This window comes from Neolamprologus brichardi, chromosome 14 (genome assembly GCF_056152115.1).
Source record: "Neolamprologus brichardi isolate AB-2024 chromosome 14, ASM5615211v1, whole genome shotgun sequence".
Classification (NCBI taxonomy): domain Eukaryota; kingdom Metazoa; phylum Chordata; class Actinopteri; order Cichliformes; family Cichlidae; genus Neolamprologus; species Neolamprologus brichardi.
Window position 1 is genome coordinate 34,679,983 of NC_142117.1, and position 25,882 is coordinate 34,705,864.

Below are 25,882 nucleotides of genomic sequence, written 5' to 3' on the forward strand. Positions count from 1 at the left end.
CAGGATGCACAACGGACTCCGAGCTGAACACACCCCCTGTTCCTGCTGTGGGAGGAGGATGCAGTGACAAGGAGGGGTTCAAGTTCAATTAGGACAGCCCCCGAACAGTTTTCACACAAAGAGGAACAGAGAGAGTAGCTCCAGAACTAAACCTAAGACATGGCTTTAGTAGGCAGGTCGTGGCTGTTGCTCGTAGGCTTTATATTGTTTTATGTCATCTACCTGCTTTTCGGAGCCCTGATTTTCTCCACCATCGAGCGGCCGATGGAGGACAAGCTGCGACATGATATGGAAGTTCTGAAGAAAGAGTTTCTGAACCAGAGCTGCGTCAGCGCCGCGTCCCTCGAAAACTTTCTGCTCAAAGTGCTGGCGGCCAACAAGTACGGCGTCTTCGTCATCAGAAACACCTCCGCTACCTCAAACTGGGACCTGGCATCGTCCATGTTCTTCGCTAACACTCTGGTCACCACTGTCGGTGAGTGCAAACAAAAGTGTGAAGAAAGTTTGGCGAGGAAACACCTGAGGGCGTTTTTGCGCACAGTGGAGCCTCGGCAGTTACGCGTTACTGTAAACTTCAAACAGGCTGAACCAAAGAACGTCTGCAGTCTAATGAGGGGACGTCTGTGGCTTTAGTATGAGGAGAGAAACACAAAAACAATGCTGGGTTAAATGCAGGTGGCAGTTTTCTGGAGTTACGTTGCCACGTGTTATGGATGTTGTAGCTGTGACTCAAACTTGAGCTATTTAAGACCTAAACGCAAACCGATGTATCGAGCTCAGGGGAGAAAAAAGTTTCCGGTATACGTTGTTTCCTTTTAATCTGTAAAATTCCCAAATCTGCGTGTAGATGAGGGAAATTCCCTCATCATGTGATTTATTTCGGGTCTTACTTTGAAAGTATGAAAGCAGGTATTTAAGAAAAGGGGAAATTGATTATCATAAATTGATTATCACACATCGGTGATGTTACCAAAATATTCGTGGGTCTTGTGTGATCTGAGCACCTGTTCGGTATGTAGCACTCTGACCTGGATGTTAGAGGAAGTGAAGGTTCAGCTGTGTGAGAGCAGAATACATCACAGAGGTTTTTGTGGGACCAGCCAGGTTGTCCACACTGGGTTCTTTGTGGTGTTCTGCTGGCCTTGAACGACTCGCTTACCTGCAGGCCCAAATATAAAGCACATTGCACCAAATGCTAGTTACTTAAGTGTTTGATGATACGATTAGGTTAGTTGTTTATATATTTATTTTGTTTTTCAGGCTTTAGGCTGGACGGAAAATGGTATTCTGTACACGCAAAATTCATATAAGTGGTGTCAGTGTGTTAGAAATGGGCTTGGAGACTTTAAAGTCATAACTGGAGAGCTTATGACAGAACCAGAGGAGTAGATACTGCTGCATGATGGGAAATGTAGGATCAGATCATTTCACATTAAAACAGAGGGTTTAGGCTTCCTCTTAAGTCCTGCTACTTTATGAGAGAAGTTAAGTGACAATGCAAGAATTTCATTAGAAATTTCATTACAAATACATATAACCTTAAAATTTGATCTTTGGCATTTGGCAAATTGTTCTATGGTGTCATTGCAATCAGTTAAATATACAATCATGTGAAAAAGAGTATTCAAAGGACTCTTGTTTCTTTAAAAAAAAAAAAGAAGAAGAAGAAAAGAAAGAAAACTAAGTGATTCAGTAACTTAAAGGTTTTCTGTATAATTAGCAGTCTCTCACATCTTTATGAAGCCACCCACTCTGGGGCCTGTGGAATCTCAGATGTAGTTGTTGGGCATTGCACAGTCTGACCTTAGGGTGAGTTTGCAGGGATGTTAACAATTCCACATGCTTCCTGGGAATCTGGTGGAATTGTTGACACAAATGCTCTGACCAGATTGTGCAGAGACCAGTGAAAACTTCCTTTTTCACATGACTGTACATTATCAGTAGGTTTTCTGGTCCCAGGCTGGAAAAAAAAATTCAATGAAAACTTCAGCTGAAAAAAGGTTTGAGCAAAGATTGGTTCGATCCTTGTCTGGGCAAATAAACCTGCAACTAACATGGATTAACAAAATCCTGCATTAAAAAAGCCCTTCATTCTACACATTTCATTTTATTTTTCATGCATTTTTACCAAATAGCTCCTCGTGTTGTTGAAAATATCCAGTGAAGGTTTGCTGTGGATACACAGTGTCATAAAACAACACCCTCGACATTTAATTAGACACACTGGGACTCCTCTGTGGGACTCTCTCAGCCGAGCCACAGAGCTGTCTGTCGTTCAGAGGTACAAATTCACGCTCTGCTTCCAGAGCTTCTCAGCCGGTTTAGTTATTGCCATTAAAAATGCACATTTACCCACTTTTTTTTCAAGTCCCAGTAAAATGGTACAATGTGCACTTAATTTTATGTATATCCTGTTTAAACAGGATGTTGAGAAAATGCAAAAGCAGTGCATGGTGGGCACTGCCAGCGAGACATATACTGAGATGTTAAGTAACAGGAAGGAAAAATGTTTGTCACAACGTTCTTGTGTCTGTGATTAAAGCTGCAGTTTCAGCCACGTAATTAACCTCAGCTGAAAGAATAATGTCTAGAAAAACAAGCCGAGCCAGATGGGCGGTTTGTAAATGAGATGGCATTCAGGTCTTACTTTTTGTTTTGATTTTTAATTGCTGTGAAGTACAGTGCTGTGCAAAAGTCTCAAGCCTGTCCTTATTTCTTAATTTTGCCAGGAAAATGGGAATGCAATGTTTTATTGAAACCTGTGCAAATTCAGTGCATAAAGCAAAAGCGGAGTTTGTACAATTCTGATGAACCTGAGAGTCAACGTTCGGTTTGATCGCCTTTAATCGCCAGCGCAGCCTGAACTCTCTTAGCCAAGCTTTCTTGTAATTTCTTTAATTAGTCTCCAGGATCAGTTCTTCAGGCTTCTTGGAGGACATTAAAAGCTCTTGTTTGGATATTTATTTGCTCTATTCTGTCACGCTGCTCCACTAACTGCCACTCTGTCCTCATGGTATCGCAGTTATCAGTTTGGGAAGAAAGAATTGTTATTCTCCACTCAGACCAACTTATGTAAAATGATGGACTTTGGTACTTACAGTTTCTTTAGCAACTGTTTTGCAAATCTCTGTGTTATAAAACACAGTGCATTGGTCCAGTCTCAGCTACACTGGCTTCTGGTATCCTACAGAACTAAAGTTAAAATACTCATATATAAAATCTTACTTGAACTTGTACGATGTTGCATATCTGACAATTTGTCTCCTCATAGTCCAACATGCCCTTTTAGCTCCTCCACTGCCAAACTGTAATCTGTTCAGTACTCCTGACAGAAAAATTGGGGATCCAGCTGTTGCAGTTTTTGAATTTTTATATGTGGACTATTTTTCTTTTTGCATGTGAAGCCCTTTGAATCACCATATGTGATACACAGCAGAATTGAAATGCATTATGTTAAGGTCCAGGCGCTGGTGGAGCCAACCTATGACCAGTGTTGGGGAGTAACGGAATACATGTACCGCCGTTACGTATTTAAAATACAAAATATGAGTAACTGTATTCCGTTACAGTTACCGATTAAAAAGGTGGTATTTAGAATACAGTTACTTTGTTGAGATAAATGGATTACAGGGCGGTATTTTCCTGATTCATATTGTGGCGGGTCAGGACTGTTTAGGTTTTGTTTGACAGCTACGTTCTGTAGTTCAAGGTGGCAGCGTTACGGTTGCCATGGTTACAGGGTGCCGCTCTCTCTGTGTGTGTTTCCTGGGTGAGAGAGGCCTTTTTGTTGTTGTTGTGCTAAGCTAATAGGCAGAATGCTACAGGTATAGCTCTAAAGAATGTAGCATCATAGGCAGTGTAGTCCGTGCTGCAGGGAGAATGGACTGCCATACCCGTTATGTGTCTGTGAGCACGAGGAGGGAGAAAAAGGAAAAGTACGAGCTGTCATCGAGCAAAAAACGGGAGCTGGAAGCATGTAAATATAATAATAACCACTGCAGCCAAGAAGAGAGCCTGACGAGCCCAGTTGTAAGTAAGCTATTAAGACTTGACTGTACACCGTGTTCGTGTTTTTCTCTGAAACAGTAAGTTCAGTTGGAGCAGCCTTTCTCTGTCTCTCGCTAGCAAACTTGACCCAGACAACAAAGTAAAGCTAGTTTTCGGCTATGAGCTGCGACCTTCAGTAATAGTAATAAATCACATTCATATAGTTGTAAACAGCATGATAATATATTAAGTAATCCAAAGTATTCAGAATACGTTACTCTCATTGAGTAACGTAACGGAATACGTTACAAAATACATTTTGGGGCATGTATTCTGTAATCTGTAGTGGAATACATTTTAAAAGTAACCTTCCCAACACTGCCTATGACTGATAGAGAAAAACACAATGGAAAACTAGCTTTGTGTGCTTTTTTTTTTTTTTGTACTGTTAGTGTGTTTGGAATGACTGTTTCCAGATGGTACCGCATGGTGGATAAAAGTCTGACGGTACTTTTCTGCATTTGTAATTCCATCAATTGTGACAAGATCTCCAACATCTGTGGCTGAAATGCAAATCTAAAACACAACAGAGTCTCCACTGTGTTTTACAGATCGGTTTTAAACACTCACTGCTGTTCCTCTGTAGAGTGTAGGAACTGTGACAGATTTTCAGTCCAGATAACTGCCCCTCCCCGAGCCCGGTTCTGTTAAAAAGGAGCTTTTCCTTCCCACTGTTAACTGATACTTGCTCAAAGGGGCTTGTTTGCTTGTTGGGATTTCTCTCTATTATTGTAGAGGCTCTATTTTACAATATAAAGCACCTCGGGGCAACTGTTGTTGTGATTTACCGCTTTATAAATGAAATGACATTGAATTGAATACTCAGGGTATTTCTGATGAGACTAGGGGTAGGACTCAGATTAACTCGTGACATGTTATTCTCACGGTATGGTCAGACAATCCAGTGACTCTGTGATACATTGCAAAACAATCATGCACAGTATATCTTTGTAACTGAAAAATAAATAAATACCCCAAAAAAGCTGGAATTATCTATAATCGTTGCTGTATCTTTGTGCAAATTATCATTATTATTCAATATTAACATGTCAATATTGCCCCCCTTTGTGCTATACTTCAAAGGTATTGCAGTATATTGCCACTGAAGTACTTTGTCTCACACTAGCTTGTGATGTGGTGGCAAATCTGAATTAATGTTAAAGACATACTAGATACAAACCTGTACACTTAGATTTTAATTCTAGCTTTAAAGTTACAGAAAGAGTATGCATGTATCAATGACTAGAAAATAATGGGCGAAGGTCAACCTACAGAGCAAACGATGTGTCTGCTGCGCCCTCATGTTTGAGTCTTCCCAGTGTCTCTGTGTGTATAACCAACCTAAAGAGTAAACTAACAGTTTAAGATAAAACTGTCAGAAATTAGCTGTCAAGTTGGCGACTTGAGCTTGACAGTTTTTGACTGAATGTCACAATCAAACATCTGCAGCAGCTGTCTTCGTGCTGCTCTTCTTGCACCGCGCTCCGCTGGGTTGGCAAACTGCTGCGAAGGCGGTCACATTCACAGGCTTGCTGTTATAAATGACACTGGCGCATGATCGCTGAAGAAATGCAAATTCATGCATGAAGCAGAACAGAATGGCCCTTTGTGTTCAGTAGAGGCTGGGTGACACTTCCTTAAATGGTGTAACGTGTTTAGCTGCGTTATGATGTCACTGAGGCTTTTTTAACATGCTGGTACTCAATTCAAGGCAAAAAGAGGAAGCAGCAGATGCACTTAGATAGTGAAAATTATAGTCTCTCACTACAACAAGTATGTTGAGTAGAAGGAACAATAGTTGTTTTGTTTTTTTTACGATCAGTGGACATTTTGGGGAGTAATTAAAAAAAAATTCAACCTGCTTTACCACACACCATGTCTAGATTTAAGCTTTAGTGCACAGGTGTCGAACTCAAGGGCCTCAAGGGCCGGTGTCCTGCAGGTTTTAGATGTAACCTTGATACAAGACAGCTGATTTAAAGGCTAAATTACCTCCTCAACATGTCTTGAAGTTCTCCAGAGGCCTGGTAATGAACTAATCATTTGATTCAGGTGTGTTGACCCAGGGTGAGAGCTAAAACCTGCAGGACACCTGCCCTCGAGGCCTGGAGTTCGACACCCCTGCTTTAGTGACTGACATGTTTCCCTAACAGCAAAGAAAACATCCAGCTCATGTTCTTTGTAATGTTTGTCAGTGTCACTGTTGAACTTTTGGACAGAGCAAAGGTGGGAGGGGGACTTACTAAAAAGTCTGCAGGCAGCTAACAGCTGATGAGGCGGTATAGCTGGGACCGAGTGGATGAAATGTTACACTGCACATTGGATAAATGGCATATTGTCAGATGTTAAACGCCAAACAACAGCTTCCGTGTGATTTTAAATGCCTTCTAATCAGAGGCTGACATCATTGATCAAACATACTGCGACACACCCAGAGACGCAACACTTACTACAGGGACACAAAAGCATTAAAGATAAGAGCAGAAATGACAGACAAGGACAAAGTGACCTTGTTGTACACCAGGAACAAAAACTACTAAGGTGTGACAGAAAGATGGCCACAGATCTACATCAAAACTGCAGCGCTATCAAGAAGCTACCAAAAAAAGGAGTGAGGTGCTAATAACTGTGCAATGATCATAACACATGGAAAACGATCACAAAGAGAAGCAAAATTTTCAATTTCCCAAATTCATTTTACAGGGCGATACTTTTTACCCTGATTTGTTTACATTCTTGATTCAGTCTTCAAATGTTTCTGTATATATGCAATACAAACAACACAAAGAACAATAGCTCCGTACTAAGACAGGCCTGTAAGCTCCTGTGTTTTGCTGGTTTTAAAAAATATGAGAAACATTATCTCCGACCCTGCCATGGCTTTAAATAAATGTATTTGTCTTATCTAATTGTGTACCTTTTCACTGAATAAGCCCCTGGATATAAACTTTAATTCGGATAATCTCACTGAGGCTCTAAGTGGAGCTTTGGTAGTGTCAGAGGCAAAACAGGGTAAAGGGTGTTAGTTATTGTTAATTCAATGTAATCTATTTGTGATAACTATTGAAGTGACAACTGCAAAGTCAGATCAAACCAACGGGCAATATCAGCACTGGGCATCATCGTGTGGAGTGGTCTGCTTCGGTCAGAGATAAACGGTTCCATGTGTCCGTTAACAAGCCCTCCAGTTTACACTAAAAGTGGGAAATGGTACTTTCTATGGTATTTGCTGCTGTCTAGATGAGTATAGTCCACTGCATGTGTGTGTGTGTGTGCGTGTGTGTGTAACATCACAGTAACTTTAGCTACATCTGCCTTGAACCTGTGCTTGCTTTGAACGAGAGTTCACGCTGAACTCTGTTAAACGCCCGAAGGCTTCGGTTTAACTGACAGGAGATCGTGTCATCATCTCAGCTGCTCTGTAGTCAAAGTGACATCAAGTCTTTAGTTTGAGAAACACATCATGTTTTTAAAGCATGAGTTCACGACCCCTAGAAAACCAAGGCTGTGCTCATTCTTAGCGTGCACATCAACATTGTCTTATCAACATTGTGACCACGTTCACGCTGCAGACAGACGAGTCTGTGGCAATAGAAACATTTGCCCAGGTTTTTGTAGTCGTACACTTTACACACAGCTCATGTGATTTCAGCGCCATACCCATCTTAGCATTGCTGCTTTTTGTTTGTTTTGGTTGTGTTGCCCGTGTCCTTTGGAGAGGATGATGATTTTGACAAAGACAGCTTTGTACTTTGAACACCCGGCAGCACCTTTTTAAACACATCATCCAAATGTGGCCGGTGATTTGGATAACGTTATTATGGCAGGACTGGATAATAATGTTTTCTTTATTACTCAGGAATGTTTGTGTCATTCTTTCACAGGCTAAAAATACCATTTAAATAAATGCAGGCAGAATTCAGACTTTTTCCTCAAACAGCTGTAACTTAAAGGGCTACAGATGTTCTGCACAGGCGGCGGGCTGGATGGTTGTTTTATAGCTCCATTTTACAATGAAAGCTGTTTTCTAACCTAATGTTTTGTGATCACATACAGCAGATGGTGTGCTGTTTGCACAAACCAAATATAAAGGAACCTCCTAACCCCCACCCCGGCTGATTATTTACATATATATTTACACTGTATAAACAGTTTTACAGGATACAGTCCTTTCTGGTCTTATCTTTCTCTGGTCAGTACTCTGTGTTTTCAGTCTGAGGTACTTTTAACTCAGCTGTTGTTTTCATTCCTTTCCTTTGTGTTGCTGTAAAGCCTTTATATCACGCCACCAGGTTAAAGCTCCAGCAGAAGATTCATTTGCAGTAGTTTCACTTCTGCTGGTAGATAATCCCTGTAGGCAGTTGTGACAGATCCTCAGTGAGTTGCTTATGCCGGAGTCTGAATTTTATTGTCTTCCTACCAGCACTGGTGCCCTGACATTGACTAAAGCTGCTGTTTTTCTGTAGCTTCAAGTTAAATAGTCTGGGGCAAATTACGTGCTGCTGTTGCAGCCAATAACTCTACCTGACTCTGTAACATCAGTGCGCTCATTTGCATATTAATCTATTTTTATGCTCTACAGCTGTCCAGTAACTCATTAATGTTCTAATGCTCCATTTTTGCTAGAAACCTTTGGAGTTGTATTGACTTGAGTGCTGATGATCAATGTGGAAGCTGCTAATTTGACTGCATTATACTGTTTATATTGTTTTTGCGCGTCTGAGTTATATCAGTAAGGACAAAATACATAAGATCCCTTTTTTGTAATCCAACGCAGTTCAACAGCACCAGAAATAGCAGCTTGCAAAATCACAAAACAGCTCAAATATTTTAAAGTGTTACATTAATGTTTTTAATTAAATTACATTTAGATTTATTGAATGACTCTCGTAAAGAAAAAGCACAACAATTTCTATCATCTCATCTAATTTCCCACTTCCTCTAAAACTTGTCATGTTGCTGTTCCTCCAGGTTATGGTCACTCCACTCCTCTGTCTGACACTGGGAAAGCTTTCTCCATCTTCTACGCCTTGTTAGGAGTTCCCTTCACCATGCTGGTGCTCACCGCCTGTGTCCAGAGGCTCCTGTACCCTCTGGTCCTCGCTCCGGTGACCCTGCTTCAGCGATCGGGCCTGGAGCCTCGGCCCGCCACTGCTGTCCACTTTGTGTTGCTGCTGTTTCTGGTGGTGCTGTGCTTTTTTGTGGTGCCAGCAGCCATCTTCACCAGGTTGGAGGAGTCCTGGAGCTTTTTGGATGGCATCTACTTCTGTTTCATCTCTCTGTGCACCATTGGACTGGGGGATTTTGTGCCAGGGATGCAGCCAGAGCAGAAGTATAGGACACTGTATCTTGGTGCTGTCATGGGTGAGTCCGTTTGACTAGAAATGCATTCGTCCAGTGCACTCAATTACTGTGCAGCCACGGGCTGAACCAGGTTACAGCTCAGATAAACCACATTGTTAAAGTAATTTTTGGCTCTTTTTCTTACTTGCTTCTAATCAAACCGATGTTACATTACTTTCACAGACACAGATTTTCTCGTTGATCATGTCAGACTTGCCTGTGATTAAAACATAACGCTTAACAATTCATGTATAATTTCTGTGTAAGGGGCTCAGGTCAAATTTTCAAATTTGAGTTAGGACACAGAGTTAGGAAAGTCGGCTTAGAAAAAGAGAAATGAATGTGTAATATCATCAGATCGGCCAGATTCTAACATAAAATAAAAATGGAAAAAACAAAAACTGATGTGAATCCACTTAGTATACTGCTGATAACCACAGTTAGGAGGAAGCAGACTAAGGTTAAGTTAAGCTAATAGAAAGCATAAAGAAAGCTAATTTTGTAATGACACACAAGATAAACTTAATCTGATTCTGACAAATCAAACAAAGAGCTGGAAACTGCAGCTCATCTAGTGGCCACAAGAAGATGATTCCTAACAGCAGATGATATCGAGATGATTATCTTGATCAAGACTACATTTCTATCAGCTGTTCACCCCTTATTACTTGGCACTGATTAGCAGACACTACTATAATTTAGCTCTAGTCTGTAACGTATTACTCCACCTTTTCATCCAAATACGGTCACATCTGGCTGTGAGGAGCGAGGTTTTAAGATGCTAAATTCAAAACTAATATTTGGTGGTATGGCAACTGCTTCCATCTTTCATTTATGGTCTAAAAGTGAAGCTTTTACTTGGTTTGGATTTTATGCTAACACAGATGAAGTGCAAGCTGTCCAACTATGTTTTAAATGGATAAGTTCATTTATTCTATGCAAAGTTGCTCGCTGATCCACTTCACTTTAGTGGATCAACTTATGTGGAAGTCATTAGTAACGACATGGCCCTGAAGTCACAGTCCCAGGCTAGCACACCTCTCCTTTAAGACTGCTTATCTGTATGTTTGAGAAGAAGGTGTTGTCTCATCATGGCCCAGAGCACAGCAGAGCTCACATCAGTGCATGTTTAAGCTCCCAGTCGGGTCTTACAAACATGCTTTAAAATTGCATACCACCATTTTTAATCTTAGTCCTAATCTCACAGTAAATGTATCATAAATAAGTAAAAGCAACCTTCTGAGTTGGGGTTCAGTGCTTAGGTGACTATATTCATGTCTGAAACTTCTGTATAAAACTTGCATGTGCACGAGGATATGCGTGCCTGTGATGCCGCACACAGTCCGGCCAAAATTTTAACTCTGCTTTAAAATTTTAAAATTTTGCACAGTAGTATGCTAAGAATAGGGTGAAATGAAATAAACAAAGAGAGGTAAGAAGGTAAACATGGGTAGAATAATACATCCAGTACAGTGTGCTTTTATTGTGAACCTTTATTTACTGGAAAATCTCCACGCATTGCTTGAACTGTGGTGACTAAAGATGAGTAAATACATGGGAGCAACCGGGTTTTTAACCTGGACAGCTCCTGTAACTAACCACTAAACACGCTGTATGTGACCTGTGACTTACACTAAAAAGAAAAGGTATCATTTATTTAACTCTAACATAAATTAAAATAAAACATTAGAGATTTGTTCCAGCGTGATAGAAAGCCGGTTGTTTCATGGTGTTTGTGCTTTGATGCTAAGAATATAGCTGAAATTCCACTGCACCTGTGGGTGTGGTAGCAATGGTTGATAACCTGGGTACATGGCACACGCCGAGGTTGCTGTGGTTTGTCTTGTGAGGGTCACACGTAGCTGCTACATGCCTGCAGAGCTGTAAAGGGGAGCAGGTCCACCACAATGTCTGAAACACCTGCAGAGGCACAGAGTGAGAGGAAGGCGGTCTTTCCAAAAACCATTAAAGAGAGAAGAACTGGGGGCCGAAAAGTTGATAGTATTTTTTTTTATAAGAGAACTGGATTCAATGCAAAGAAAGGAACTGCATGAGATGCATTGAGATCTGTGAGTGTAGAACACATTGGCAATATGTTCTACACTCCAAGACAATTAAAATCTCTTGAATCTTGAATCTTTTTTTGTCCTGCTGCTCTGACAGATTTGACCTTTGTGGCTTTGTCTTCATTCTCACCTCTGATGTGAGAAGTAGCACCTCTCGCTGCCTTTTTCTCGGTTTCTCGCTTCCTCATAAATTGTAAATTGAAGTTCACTCTTCTGTGTAACTTGTTTGAAGTAGAGCTGACTTTGAGGAGAATCGCACAAAAACAAAACAAAGTGATATCTGACTTTGACGTTTGTTCTTCGGTAAGTGCAACAGCACTCAGACTGTGAAGTCGGCCTTAAGTGCTTAGATCAATCATCGGCTGTAATTATAGCCCACATAACCCCGGAAGACCTTTTTGTTTAGTGGTATATAGACATCCATGTCCATGCCGAGCATAGGAAACAAAGAGCTCTTGTCTTCAGGATGGAGTTGAATTGAAATCTATTATTCTATGCGTGCGGGGGGTTTTTTGTTTTTTTTCTTGTGACCCAATGAAATAAGTTAATTTAGGTAATTCTATAAAAACGACAGATAAATGCTCACAGGTGTTTGAAGGTTACTTATAAGCATTAAGACTGCCTCGCCCTCTGGAGGGCTTTCATTTCTCTGACTTTGACCAACATCTCCCAATTGTGTCTGAAAATCGCTGGAATTATTGGGATAATTATGAACTCTGGTGCATGCATTCAAATCCTTTTCATTCTGCACCAACACTCGCCATACTTTACAGTGCAGCTAAAATAAGGAGGTGACCGTGGTGATCAATACACACTTAACATCTGCATGTTAAGGCTCTCTGAGCATTTTAACAGGCTGATGTTAAAGTTGAGCTTCTAAACTGTTTGTTTTATTAGTAAATGAAGACTGTGCTCTTTATAGAGTGCATTTCCATAACATGTTTATTAGTGTATATGATACTATGGAGGGGGTATTTGTGAGAGGGCTGCACTAATAAGCTTATAAAGAGATAATTATGAGCAGAATTGAGGTCTGTCACGACAGTCCCCGTTTCGCAATTGCCCACCGCTGTGTAGGCGGGTATTCCCCTATGAGTCAAATGTGCATGTGTGCATCGTGTTTAAAACCTTACATAGGTGCCCGTCTGTTTTTTCTGGCAATCAAAAAACTCTGTTGTCACATGATGGAGGTTATTTCCATTTGTGGGCTTCCTTTCGGTAATCGAGTCAGAGCTGGAATGACCTTTGTCTAAAAGCAGGCTTGCTGTTTTGTTTTTTTTCTGTGGGCTCGGTCAGAGTGAATATCTACAGTGAATATCTGACGAACACACACTGGGATGAATGAGGTCTGCTGTTTACAGGGTTGAGAGAATGCAGCATTTCACACAGTTTCTTTAATTTTCCTCAGAGCCCTCCAACAATTTAACTAGAAAGGAAAATTCACCCTGTAGTACTTTAAACTCCTTTGATCTCACCTGTTAACGTGTTTCATTTTGATGAGGAGCTCAGGAGCTCTGCTGAAAGCTGTGTTTTCTTTCGTGTTGCCCACAGCTAATCCCTTGGCTTCAGTTTGGAAGGAGGCCGAGTGGAGTAGCTCACAGAGGCCGGCGATGTTGCTCTCTTGTCCCTCAGGCTGCTTTATATAACAGTGTAGGTCGAGTCAGATTAACCCAAACAGCCCCTGGTGGTTCTGGAGAGGATTAGTGACAGACTGCAGCCTGATGCATTGTTCCTCAGCCGAAGTGCTGTGTGGTAAAATTGAAAAGGAACCTTTTTTGAAAACTGAAAAACTATTTTAGCTCCTCTTCCTTCTAAACATGCTGTCATGGTTATGCATTGGTAGCAGTGTAGGTGCTTTGAAGAGCGTTGCAGACCTACGTTTGCATGCTATAGGACTGTGTTCTGTCACTTTACGTATGCTGTTTGTATACAATTATATATATGTATGTATAACTCAGAAAATAACGTGGATGTGGTAAATGAAAGTAGGTAATCTTCTGGAAAGTGTGTATAAGCAGTTTTCTGTTAGCAAAGACGTTTCTATCATTTTCAGTCGTCGTGCCATTTTCTTAAGCATTATGAGAATTATGAGTTTTCCGTCGCTCCTGCTGGTGGTATTTAAGTCATTCTTTGCAGGATTATGTGAAATTAAGGTTGAATGCAATACGTACAATGATGTTTACTATAAAGTTATGCTATTTAAAGGCTTCAGACATGTTGAAACGTATTTTGTACAGTTGAATACATCAGTTTTTGTTAACTTATTCTGTGTGTGTGCCTTTCCAAATCATGTCCAATCAACTGAATCGACTGGTTGACTGCAGTCAAGTTAAAAAAACAAAAAACAAAACCTTAGTTTGGCCTAATACCCTCATACGTGGGTGTCAGGCATGTCCAAGTAGGAGGAAATCCTGGGACAGACCCAGGACATGCTGGATAAATATGCACCTCGGTTAGTTGAGGAACAACCTTGTTAACCTTATGCAACACCTTCAACCACTCTGGATAACCACCTCCACAGGTTGCCTGTGGGAGACAAACTTTCTCCAAACAGTCATGGTGACTGACTGGAATCGCTCTCTGATTTGTGAAGGTTTGCAAGTGATTGCTGTCTACTTTAAAAACAGATGGATTCCCAGTATGTTGGCAATCAGTCTGAGTTAGTTTGCACCAATAAGCACAACTTATACCAATCATATCTATAATCACAAACTGATCGTAGCTGCCAGCTTGACCCTATTAACTTGCAAACTGAACAGACTGATCGCTGCCTAAGTAAGAACAAGTCAAAACTGCTGCAGGGCTCTTCCGCTGCACTGCAAATAAATACCCGGGAATCCCCGAACCTAAAAAACAAGTCTTGCTTGGCTTTAAATAAAACTACCATAACCTGAATGACTGGCAACCTACACAGATACAGTGAGAAGTAAATCTTCTGGGAAGTTTGGAGTTTAAACCAATCTTAAACTCATCACCAGCTGCTGTCTTTAACCATGATGAGTTTTATAGTCTGTGACAACAAGATTCAAACTCCTAGTCAGACTAATTCATATAAAACATGCGTTACATTTGTAACATCGAATGATGTTTTCTTAGAGCTGGCCTGCTTGTGCTGTGAGTGACTGCTGCTCATGGCCTGAACCACTTAATGCACACATTGCACAGTAAAAGCACACGGATTTCTTTAAGGCACTCGCAAGAATCAGAGCAGAAGTAACAAAGGTTGAGATTTTATTTTCACCTTTGCCACCTTGAGGGCACTTTTGTTCTCCTTTTGGTTTAAAAATGGGTTTTTAGTCAAGTGTATTCTGACTTATTTTCTCTTTACCGGCTACATGAATTTTTAAGTTTCTTGCTTGTCTAAGATCATAAAGTAACCATGCATCTTTGTAGTATTTATTTTTAATTAATACCAACAAATAATATACTTGAAATTCTGCACATAATGCACCACACAGCTATTTGTGGTTGCATGTACTGGTGGTGTACCAATGCCTAAAAGCTGTAAAGAGCTTTAACATTTTCATAACCTGCTGGTTCTCATAAGCTGATAGATTTAGTATCACACCTGCTGCAGTGTTGCTTTTTCCAACCTCAGTGTTGCATAATAAGCAGCTCACCAGCACGGTCAAAGAGAGAATACCTACATGTGGTTTTATGTGGTATTTGGAGCCACAGCAGAAGAAAGGCTGAAACATTTATCGAAATTAATCACCCGTCAAATTCTGTTAAATATCCTTACATTTAAAAAAAATCCATCCCTTCCCTCCTGGCTTCTCTCTCTGTCTCCAGTGTACCTGTTCTTGGGTCTGATGATGATGTACCTCTTGCTACGCACCTTCCACAAGATGTCTGATGTGCATGGCCTGACTACCATGCTACAGCTGCCACGCTGTGAAGATTCTGACCAGGATGAGGACAGAGAGCCCATCGTGGATCACGGCGAGAGTCCCCAGAGGCAGACAGAAAAGGGTGCCAGCAATCACCTTGAGCCGGGATCACAGGTGTCCTACAACACCATCAACAGGGGCTGAGCTGTGAGGACGGAGAGAAAAGGGAAAGAAGCTCCATCTCTCACAAATCCCTACGTCTTGAACCGCTGATGGAACGAGGACTTGGTGGGCTGATTCTGAATTCTTGTCTCAGTTTTCTTTTTTTCCTCCTTCTTGTTTATTTTCTTCCTTTTCAACTCATTTAAAAAATCCATTGGAGGAAATATTAAAGAGGATTGAGAGGAGTTTCAGGATTGAGTATTTGAGAAATAGAGGGCCACCAAAGAGTTCAGGAGTGGGTGTTGCACCTCGTGTTGCACACAGGGACAGATTCTCCCAACCAGGGCTAAAAGGAAACATCTCCCTCTTACACACCAGTGTAACTGTGCTGTTTACAGTCAGGATTGCACATGATGGGCTTCGGCCTAAAACTTCTGATACAGTTTAGTTGTTTGTTTTTTTACCTTTTTTGTTTCCTCTTTGGTCTTCTTGCTTTTCTGCGACAGGTTTGTCTCGCTGACAAACAAATATTGTCTTTAATGTATTTGTGCTGAAGCTGAATATTTTACATTTTTTATGTGGGTGCATTCATTGTTTATCTCCTTATTCTTCTTCCTGGTCAAAACACCTCCCACCTATCCATCCATCTATGTTCATAGCACTGATCAGACTTGAGCTAGTTTGAACCTTTCTATCTTTATACCACAAATGATCACAACTGCAATAAATTAAACTTATTAAAGCTTGAGATCATTACCTCAGATTGAGTATTTGAAGCAGCAGGAGCGTTAAGGGGAATCTTATTTAATCAGACATTGTTTAAGTAGTCGTTTTTATGTGGGTGATGAAGAGCAAAGAAGCCACAGATGAGCAGTTTACCTCCTGCTTTATGCTGCTGCCCCCTAGCGTCTGCCTGTATGTAATGCAACATATTGATAATTATGTCTTTAAATGTTCAACATAAGAATGGAGGGAGTGAACAAAGGATGAAGAAAAGAAAATGACACCAGATAAATAAAACTGAGCGTTTAATTGTGGTGAATAATTTTAAGAGAGGACCAAATTTCAAACAGAAACCTGTCCACATCTGTGACTTCAAACATCTGGAATGGTGTCCATCAGAGAAACACTTGAAATGCACTTTAATAGTAAAACTGATGTGAACAGTTAAGTTAGTTAAAAGTAGTGAAGTTATCCAATACTGTAAAATAAGATGTGTGTGTGTTGTAGTGTAGTAAAATGTAGCTTGTATTCACTATGAAAAGCTGTAAATTAAAGAAACTTTGTAATATGTTGCCATGTTTGTCTTTTTATTCTTCAATTCACAGCATTTATACCTTTTCAGAATCTTAAAATGTTACATATAAGAACTTTAGAAGCTACAAAAAAGAAGGATAACAACTGATTTTTATTTTGCCTTACTGTTACAAGGTTGGATGCTACTAAATGAGGGTGATGTTTAAAAGCTTTATGTGTGTAACGGTGCAAGATTAAAATGTGCAAATAATGAGCTAAAAGCTGTGTTTCAACCCTGTTTTTTCAAGGGACAGCCAATCAAAAACCAAATAATCTGACTTAAGGTAGATGAGTTAAAGCAGGAGTGGGGAACTCCAGGCCTCAAGGGATGGTGTCCTGCAGGTGTTAGATGTGTCCTTAATCCAACACGGCTGATTTAAATGGCTAAATTACCTCCTCAACATGTCTTGGAGTGCTCCAGAGGCCTGGTAATCAACTAATCCTTTGATTCAGGTGTATTGACCCAGGATGATATCTAAAACCTGCAGGACACCAGCGCTTGAAGTCTGGAGTTCCACCACCCTTGTGTTAAAGCAACTGAGCGTTTGCACCAAAGCCTAGAATATGGTAAGTTTATTTTTGACCTGAGAGTCATGCAAAGCTATTTTAGTAAAGGTCAAAGTGGAAAATATGATGCTGGAAATGAAAATGACAGATCTGCTTTAATGCCCAACTAGTTTCATTTCAACTGTTTCACTCAAGAGTTTAAGTGAGAGCAAAGCCAAACATTGGATTTGTGCCAGTTTCCTTTTAAGTAATAGTGTGTGTGTGAATACATTAAAATCCATTTTAAGTTCAGTTACTGGTATGCTGAACTGGTAGTTGGCCAGCTTACATAATCTTATTTCCATGTGCATTCATGGGGCCACTTTGTACCGTAAACCTGCTCATCTGCTTGTTCATGCAAATATCAGCCAATCGCACGGCAGCAGCTCGATGCGTTAAGGCACGGGTGTCAAACTCCAGCCCTCGAGGGCCGGTGTCCTGAAGCTTTTAAATGTGTCCCTGCTGCAACACACCTGAATAAAATTAGATTCTTGACTGCATGCTGAGGTGGCAATTCGGCATTTGATTCACGTTACAGCAGCTCATGAGTGAGTGAACATGGATAAAAGTACATTTTTCCAAACACTTAGATTTGTTTTAATTTACTTGAGTAGTTAGGGGTTGCCCCCTCAGCATGCAGTCAAGGTCTATAGTTTTACTAATGACCTAATTTATTCAGATGTGTTGCAGAAGGAACACATTTAAGTTTCAGGACACTGGCGCTCGAGGGCTAGAGTTCGATACCCCTGCATCAAGGCAGGGATATGAGAATATGGAACAAAAGATATTCAAGAGACTTTGAATGTTGTTTGGTTGTTGGTGTCAGACATTTGCCTGCTAGTATCAACTGAGGGCATTTAAACACCAGAGCCTGAGTATTGTCGCTTATCATGTCCAAACTGGTTTCTTCATGACAACAAGTTCCCTGCACTCTAACACGAGGTTAACATAAAAAAATACTCTGGTATGTGACGCACAAAGATAATGAAAGTAGTCTTTTTTTTTTTTTTTTCTTTACACAGTTGCATATTTTATTACGAAACATCAGTACAGGTAAACAGGTTGTCAAAAATACACAGTATCTGGGCATTCTGCCCTACACTTTAAAACATATCTTACAAATCTCTAAAGCGTAGATGGGAAAAAAAGTAAATAAAATAACTGCCATGACGGTATTTTAATATACCATTAGTAATATGTCAGTGTGGTACGATAATAAATTACTCACTGTTGACAAAACGTGTCATTCATAAATATTTTGGAGCTGCAAGCCAGCTACTCAGAAAGGACGTATGCATAGAAAGCAACTTCAATAGATGACCTGGATATAAAAATACAAAAACCAGCACTGCGGGTGCTTCCTCAAACATTTCATCCCGTCAGGTATTTTAGCAAAGTTGGTATAAATTCCTACATGTTCCTACAGTAACATCAAACAGAACTGAAAATGAACTTGTTCCCTGCAGTGTCGCCTTTTCTAAAATAAATACTGTTAGTTGAACAAACTTATGAATCCATATTATGACAAAACTGCCACAATTTCAAAGAAACCACTGAGAAAGTGAAGCCCGCTAAAACTGACCTACTGATTCATGAACGGCTCACAGCGTGGAAGTCAGCACCATCTGGACTCAATCACCTGATCAATAATACATCTGAACAACAAAGTGCTGTTACATAACGGCTGCAGATACCCGCGGTGACGTGACCAGTGGCTTTGGACTGTCACGCTTGAGTGGGTGAGGATGTTTTGTATATCATCACAGTACTGTAAAGGCTCTAAAACATTTTTTTTTTTAAAAATAAAGGAAAAAAAAAAACTAAAATACAACAGTGCACAGAGCGGTTCACAACCACCATCTGTCACATCATTTCCTGAGCCACAGCTGCACTCAGAGGAAACTCTTCAGACGAGACTAATTCTGCTTTCGTGCTTTTCAGTCTCTGCGTGAAACGCTAAAATCCACCAAACACGGTAACTATTTTGATAATGAACTAAATGCTGTTTCTGTGGACATCTTTATCTAATCCACCTGATCAATCTTTGATTCCTGCCCATTTCTACTGTTTGAAATCCTGACCTGATCACTTAGCATCTGACATTAATAAAAAAAGAGGTTAAGTGATTTCTCTACTGAAGATTTGACCTATAACATTAGTGTTTCAGCCATCCTCTCCATCCAATATCAGTCAAATCAAATCTCAGAGCTCACACTTTACATTTGTGGTAACAAGGAGTTGTCTCATGTGCTGCTCTGACAGTCAAATCGCTGCATGGATGAACACCAGTGCATGACTCAAAGCTGCCTTTTCTTACATCCACACTAACACTTTTTAAATGAAAATGATCTCCGTTCTGATTGTTTTAGCAGTTCTTATAAATCTCTCCAAACCAGTGGTTCTCAAACTTTTTGTGGCATGCCCCACTTCAGAAGCCAAAAAAACACCCCAATCACCAACAAAGAAAAAAAATGGGGGAAAAAGTTGAATTTTACTTATACAAGGTGCATATCATCAGTGCAACAGCATCAAACGTATTCCTCCACCCAACAAAGGGAAAAAAAAACATCAGTTTCATTTAAATTTTTCACCCTGTTGTCAATGCCACACAGTTTGAGAACCACTCGTCTAAACTAGCATGCTGACTGTTCAGGTAAACTGAGCGAGCCTGCGTCGGTGTAAAGAGAAAGTAGAAGGCTCTAGAAAAATCACACCGAGGGCTAATGCAAATCTTAAAATGGTCCTTTAAAAGGAAAAAGATCTCCGTGCAGACACGCGTTTCTGACACATTAGAAAACAAGCATGTCTGCCTGCTCCATCACCGCCGACCATTTAAAAAAACAATCCAAGCTCGGACTGCATTTTTAAAAACTCTCAGTGTCAGGCGTCTTCTGTAGCGGTGTGATTGTTAGGTCCAAACACAGTTAAGGTTACAGTTTAAAACTAAATTGTATTAATGTGGATGTACCCAGAGCTTTACTGAAAACACAGCAGCTCACACATGCACTGCAGGCCTGAATGTCCTCAACATTAACTCGCAGAGCTGTGCTGAGACCGCAAATACCAGACAGTGCAGACCTTTACCTGTCCCCGCGGTTAAAGGCTGTGTAATGTTCGACAGAGCAGACGGCAAGTGAAGGGTGTTCATGCACGCAAGCCGTTTTTGTAAGCTCTACCAGAGTTTATGATAAAGATGCTCGAGCTAATTCCTTCCCCTCACATGATTTTGATAAGAGACTGAAGCAGATGCTGGTGGAGAGTGGAGATGGGTACATCAGACTTGGATTGAGGGGAAGAGGAGGATGCGAGTTTATGCTTCTGCCCCCTCGGGATCATCATTAGACTGCGAAGTAATGTACAAACCATTAATTTGTACTTAAAATGGATTAAATCCATCATCGTTATTTTTCTCAGTGTTGTACAGAGACCTTGAAGTCCAGTGAGGTGATTTCTTTCCTCCTCTTTTTTAACATTAGTCCAGCGACTTATTTGTCCTGTTTGCACATTTTTAAAAAAGCTTGTGCACACAGGATTTTTAAAAAAAAAAAAAAAGAAGGAAAGAACCTTTACAGGACTTTGGGAGCGCTGTAGTTTTGTGTAAAAGATAGGTGAATTTAAAAATTCATACACAAAAATAACAACATCAAAATTCTTAAATGACGGCCACAACATTTGACAAAATGTTTTTTTTTTAAACAAGTAGTCGCTCCACAGTTAACTGTGCCCAAAGATACTGTTTTAAAGGCGGTCGACAGCTCTTAGGGGGCTTACAACAGTCACTATACATAATAAGTGTTGCCTTTTATTCATCATGCCAACTGGCCAATCAGAGCGGGCTGGGCATTTTGGGAGGTGGGTGTTATAGAGTGTGGTGAGAAAGGGGAGTGGGGGGAGAAAGGTGGTAGGTACATAAACAGGTCATCCCCAGCTGTGTGTCCACCTTCAGTGCTTCTGTGCCCAATCACTCCCATGTCTATGTCCACCAGGGATGTGTCTATATCCTGGAACAAGTCCTCCACAGTGAAATCCCCAAGGTAACTGGACCTCATTACCTCCATGCTGCCGTCTTCCTGCTGCTCCCTGCAGTCACCGGGATCTCTGAGTCCGTGATTTACCAAGGCCACGCTTCCCTCATAGGGCTTGGACATGTTCTCCAAGGGCCTGAGGGGTATCCGTGGAGCTGGCTGAGGATTCCCGTCTATAGTAGAGTCCAGTGCGGCAAGAATAGAGGAAATGACAGCTGAAAGAGATGAATCAGTATCAGTGGACATCGATCCCCAGTCCTCATCATCCTCTACACTGATATGGAAATTTGATTCACTCGAGTAGTTTGTCTTTTCAGTAGAATTTGGTGAGTAATTTAAGGAAACCATGGGGCAGGTGGCCAGAGCTGAGCAGCTGTCAACCGTTACAGCACAATGACGTTTTGCTGCAGCGGCAATACTTGCTGTCAGTGCAGATGAAGCAATACCTGGAGGTTGTGACACCTCCACGTTGACTGACGGCACCATAGACATGTGCAGGCTGATGTGGCGCAGGGTGTTGGCTATCAGAACGGACCGTCGCAGGCTGGGCTCACGTAGCTGCTGGGAGAACTGATACTTGTTGAGGGAAACTGTGAGCAGAAACTGCTGCTGGCTCTCCCAGGTGGGAGCTCTATAGTCGGAAGACTCCTCCTCTATTGATAGTTTGCGCTTCTGCCCCTTCGGCATCATCGTCGTCATTAAGCTGCAAAATAAGGCACAAATGTTACTGGGTTGTAATAAATATATCACGGGTCATATTTTGTAGTTTTTACATTTAGAATCACTTGAATTAAAAAACTGAAGCTCCAGAAGAAGAATATCAAAATGCTGCAACCATCAATAAAGTAATCGACTAGCATTCATCAATAAAAAAAGAACTACAGGATTTTGTTTTAGTTTGGGGGATGTGGTAAGCATTTATTATAATGTATTTTAAATAAAAAAGGTACTATTGAGGACCAGATATATGGTCTAAGACAGTAAATATTTAGAGAAATTAATAGGATTTTTGTGAAGATTGAATTTCATTAACAGAGACTATTTAGGGCTCAGGGGGTTGGGAAGCGTATCTGTAACCGGAAGGTCGCCGGTTCGATCCCCGGGCTCTCTGTCCTGGTCGTTGTGTCCTTGGGCAAGACACTTTACCCTACTGGTGTTGGCCAGAAGGGCCGATGGCACGATACGGCAGCCTCGCTTCTGTCAGTCTGCCCCAGGGCAGCTGTGGCTACAACCGTAGCTTGCCTCCACCAGTGTGTGAATGCGAGAGTGAATGAATAGTGGCATTGAAAAGCGCTATATAAATCAAATCCATTATTATTTAGACCAGGGATGCCAAGTTCATTATGGTTGTGAGACACGTTGATCTTAAATGGGCCGAGCCAGCGAAACTCTTCCTTCTGTAGATGTGAAGATATTTAACTAGATGTTTAATGTAAGAAAAAGAAGTGACATTTCAACCAGCACACCTTCCCCTGAAAGAAATGCTGCTGTAGCAAATCTGTCAATAAATAAAAAAATAAATAAATAAATGTGTCAAATTACAGAACATTTTCCAGTAGCTCACTGCTCATTCACATTTATTCACAGACTATTTCTATTTTCTCTCCCCATGAACCCACTGAGAAAAACTAATAATAATAATTTCAAAAGTATTTAGTGGGGAAAAAAATCATTTTTTAGTAATACTACACCATATACCAATCTTTATCAGTAGGAGAAGCTCTAAAATGTATGAAAATAAATTTACACAATCTATCCCCACCCTCACATTTTCCAAAACCGGACATAGGCCAGATTGGAGTCTTGGCCATGTCGATTCTGGCCCTCGGGCCTTATGTATGAAAAAAAAAAACCCAAACAAACTCAAACCACAAGCCTGTGAAAGATCTGTTTAAATTCACCCCACTTTTAAAAAATGTGCCACCAAAAGGTGTCATTTCTTGTTTACCGCAAAAATGATATTACAAACCAGATGATGCCCGAACGATGTTAAGATGCAAAACAGAGTGCAGTATCTCAGCCTTTCACCTTTATATTTACATATGAACATACAGAGTTTCTGTAACTAGCAGGGTTCAACATAACCACTGTCCCCGTCTTGCTGCCCCAAAAAAAAGTGTGTTGGCTGTTCAAATCACCTCGGAAGCAAACCGACTAAATTAACCATATCCTTTATCAAAATATCTGCTGAGATAGTTTACTGTGCAAATCAAGAAGAAGCAAAAATTAAAGTTATCTGTATGCAGATAAACTCCTTAGTTTATAATATAGTTGTTATAAGATCATAAAATAAATCCTATAAATTTGACTCATTTTTCTGTACCCTTTGCTGAAGGATAACAGCACAGGGGCAAGCCTAAAGAAAGCACTTACCCCAGTAAATGTATTTTAAAGCTTTAACTACTAATTAATTACAAAGTTCGATCTCAATACAAAAAATTGCAAATAATTTATATTTAATTACTACAGTTAAATTACTAGTACATAAAATACATTTTGATTGTCAGGTATAACAATACAAGAGTCTAAAATTCTGACTGGTTTCCTTTTTTAAGCTTTTTGTTTACCCCACATCTGATTTTACAAACCAGGTGATGCCTGTTAAGATGCAAAAAGTGGGGCAATTTTCGAAGAATCTCAGCCTTTCGCCTTTACATTTGACTACTGTAAAAATTCTAGGCCAGAGGAGAAAACTGCTGCATTAAACTAGACAATTCATTTTTCTAATCCAAACAACTTATCTAGGTGTAAAATAGCTTTTCAAACCATGTCTCAGTCTTGTGTGGGAATCATCACACCACCAAATAGCATTTTTACTAAAAGACTGCAAATTAATGAGACGATCCGTAACACTACACCCCTGGATAAAGTTTGGAAACACATGGGTTTTAAAATAACAGTTAAAACGATCTCAGGGCCTGCCCTTGTAGAGCTCAGACTAAAATGGTGAGCCTGTAAATGAGCATAACAATGTGGGTACTTTAAATGGAGAGTGGGGGTTGTAACGCTGGTTTCACCGTGTAGGAGGGAAACTGTCTCGCCCGAGGCCATCGGGTAAAAATACAAATTAATTCGACTTACAGTCGAAATAATCGACTGAACGGAGTTAAAACCGATCTTAATTAGCCCACCAAACAATAAGTTCGCGATCAAACACATGTGGAAAGTAAGAGTAGTTTTAAGCAAACCAACCTGTTGAATCACTTCCCGTCTCTCCGCCGTGAGTTCAGTCGTCAATGCTTTTGCTGCCTTCGCTTCGACCTTAACTGGCAAATTTACCCTTAAGTTTTACTCGGTTCATTCATAAATAAGTTAACGATTAAACATCGATTTAAAACTCTTGTTCTAATTTAAAAATCCCCAAACGCTCTTACGTCGTTAGCTTCACGTCTGCCTTCGCCTTCTCCCGCCCGTGATTTGAGTTTCATACCAAGAGGTTCAGAGTTGGGGGTTGGCTATAGGAAGGCATTGTGGGTAATGGAGTTTTTATACGTTACATTCCACCAGAGTAGTTTCCATCTACGAAACGCGTTAAATACACGCTAAACCAGCTGTACGGCTAATATATTCTGAAGTTTACATTTATTAAACTTGGAAATGGTGTAAATTAACCCCTGCTGCAATTACCAGCTTGTTTAAATTCTTATTATATAATATCCTTTGCACTAATTCCTAAATGATTACATCACCAAGTGAAGTTGGATTCTGATACAGACTCTTTTATTAAAAGAAGAAGAAAACTGGAATAAAACTTGCTGAATAAACTTAAAATTCAGCGAGTCCTAATTCATCTGTGTTTTAAGTTAAATGCTAGACTTTTAAGATTTAAATGATTCCAGTAGATTTGATTTTATATCCAATTCAGAATTTTAAAATGTATACACATAAATGTCTACACATTTCTGAGCATGGCACTGAAAAATCAAAACAAGAAAGAATAAACGAAAAGGAAAATACGTATGGATCCCACATGTACCTGTCATACACAGCAAAGGTCATTTTAAGCCCAGTAACATTAATTAGTTTGAATCAGTCTTCTTCAAAGCAGATGAGAGAGTTATTTACCTGAAAGCGACCGTCAGTGAAGGCCCCACTCTACTGCCCCAGATCACGAGCCTTTATGTTTTTATGGTTTCGATTTTAATTGTAACATCCGACTTTCAGTCACATGAAGAACCGGACAGTCAACTTTAAAAGGACAGCTGTAGCTGCTCCTCTGCTTCTGCACTGAGAAGTATGACGTGCTCAAAATATAAAGTAAGTTCCGGTTGTGACTTTCAAAATAAAACAGTTAGCTCGGGTAAAGCTTGGGGATTTTAAAAAAAAATCTATGTATGTATTTGATTCTCTCCAAAATAAAGGGTCAGGGTGGGAGAATGGCCGGGATCATCGTCAGAGATTACTTAAGACCTCATAGTGTTAAAAATAAATAAATCAATGAATAGTATATATCAAGTTTCAAAGTGATCACTTACAGTTTCCAGTTAAATTAAATTAAATTATATTAAAGTCCTGTTAGAAATGTCTTCCCACTTGGCAGCCATCCTTGAATCCTTGCAGGCAGTTA

General features: G+C 40.3%; 2 protein-coding genes across 5 annotated transcripts; one reads left to right on the forward strand and one right to left on the reverse strand.

Moving 5' to 3' along the window:
- On the forward strand, positions 1-16,722 carry kcnk6 (potassium channel, subfamily K, member 6). Its single transcript, XM_006805189.3, has 3 exons — positions 1-475; positions 9,019-9,411; positions 15,249-16,722. Exons 1-3 carry the CDS (start codon positions 160-162, stop codon positions 15,488-15,490), a joined length of 951 nt encoding a protein of 316 aa, XP_006805252.1. The 5' UTR covers positions 1-159; the 3' UTR covers positions 15,491-16,722.
- On the reverse strand, positions 13,147-25,522 carry sertad3 (SERTA domain containing 3). Of its 4 annotated transcripts, none has more exons than XM_006805192.2 (3): positions 24,508-24,758; positions 21,343-22,018; positions 13,147-13,201 (listed from the first exon to the last, which is right to left on the reverse strand). In XM_006805192.2, exons 2-3 carry the CDS (start codon positions 22,012-22,014, stop codon positions 13,190-13,192), a joined length of 684 nt encoding a protein of 227 aa, XP_006805255.1. In that variant the 5' UTR covers positions 22,015-22,018; positions 24,508-24,758; the 3' UTR covers positions 13,147-13,189. The 4 variants fall into 4 exon arrangements, with proteins under 4 accessions (XP_006805255.1, XP_006805254.1, XP_087707355.1 ...); XM_006805191.3 differs by lacking the exon at positions 13,147-13,201 and having other exon boundaries at positions 20,834-21,530; positions 21,762-22,018; XM_087851229.1 differs by lacking the exons at positions 13,147-13,201; positions 24,508-24,758 and adding an exon at positions 25,381-25,522 and having other exon boundaries at positions 20,834-22,018.
- Positions 25,523-25,882: the final 360 nt, after the last annotated feature.

Bases quoted from the DNA above. Each gene is read 5' to 3' on its own strand.
- kcnk6 (XM_006805189.3), top strand. From the start codon at position 160: ATGGCTTTAGTAGGCAGGTCGTGGCTGTTGCTCGTAGGCTTTATATTG. The intron at 476-9,018 runs GTGAGTGCAAAC...CTGTTCCTCCAG, and splicing joins CACTCTGGTCACCACTGTCG to GTTATGGTCACTCCACTCCT. The intron at 9,412-15,248 runs GTGAGTCCGTTT...CTCTGTCTCCAG, and splicing joins GTATCTTGGTGCTGTCATGG to TGTACCTGTTCTTGGGTCTG.
- sertad3 (XM_087851229.1), bottom strand. From the start codon at position 22,014: ATGACGACGATGATGCCGAAGGGGCAGAAGCGCAAACTATCAATAGAG.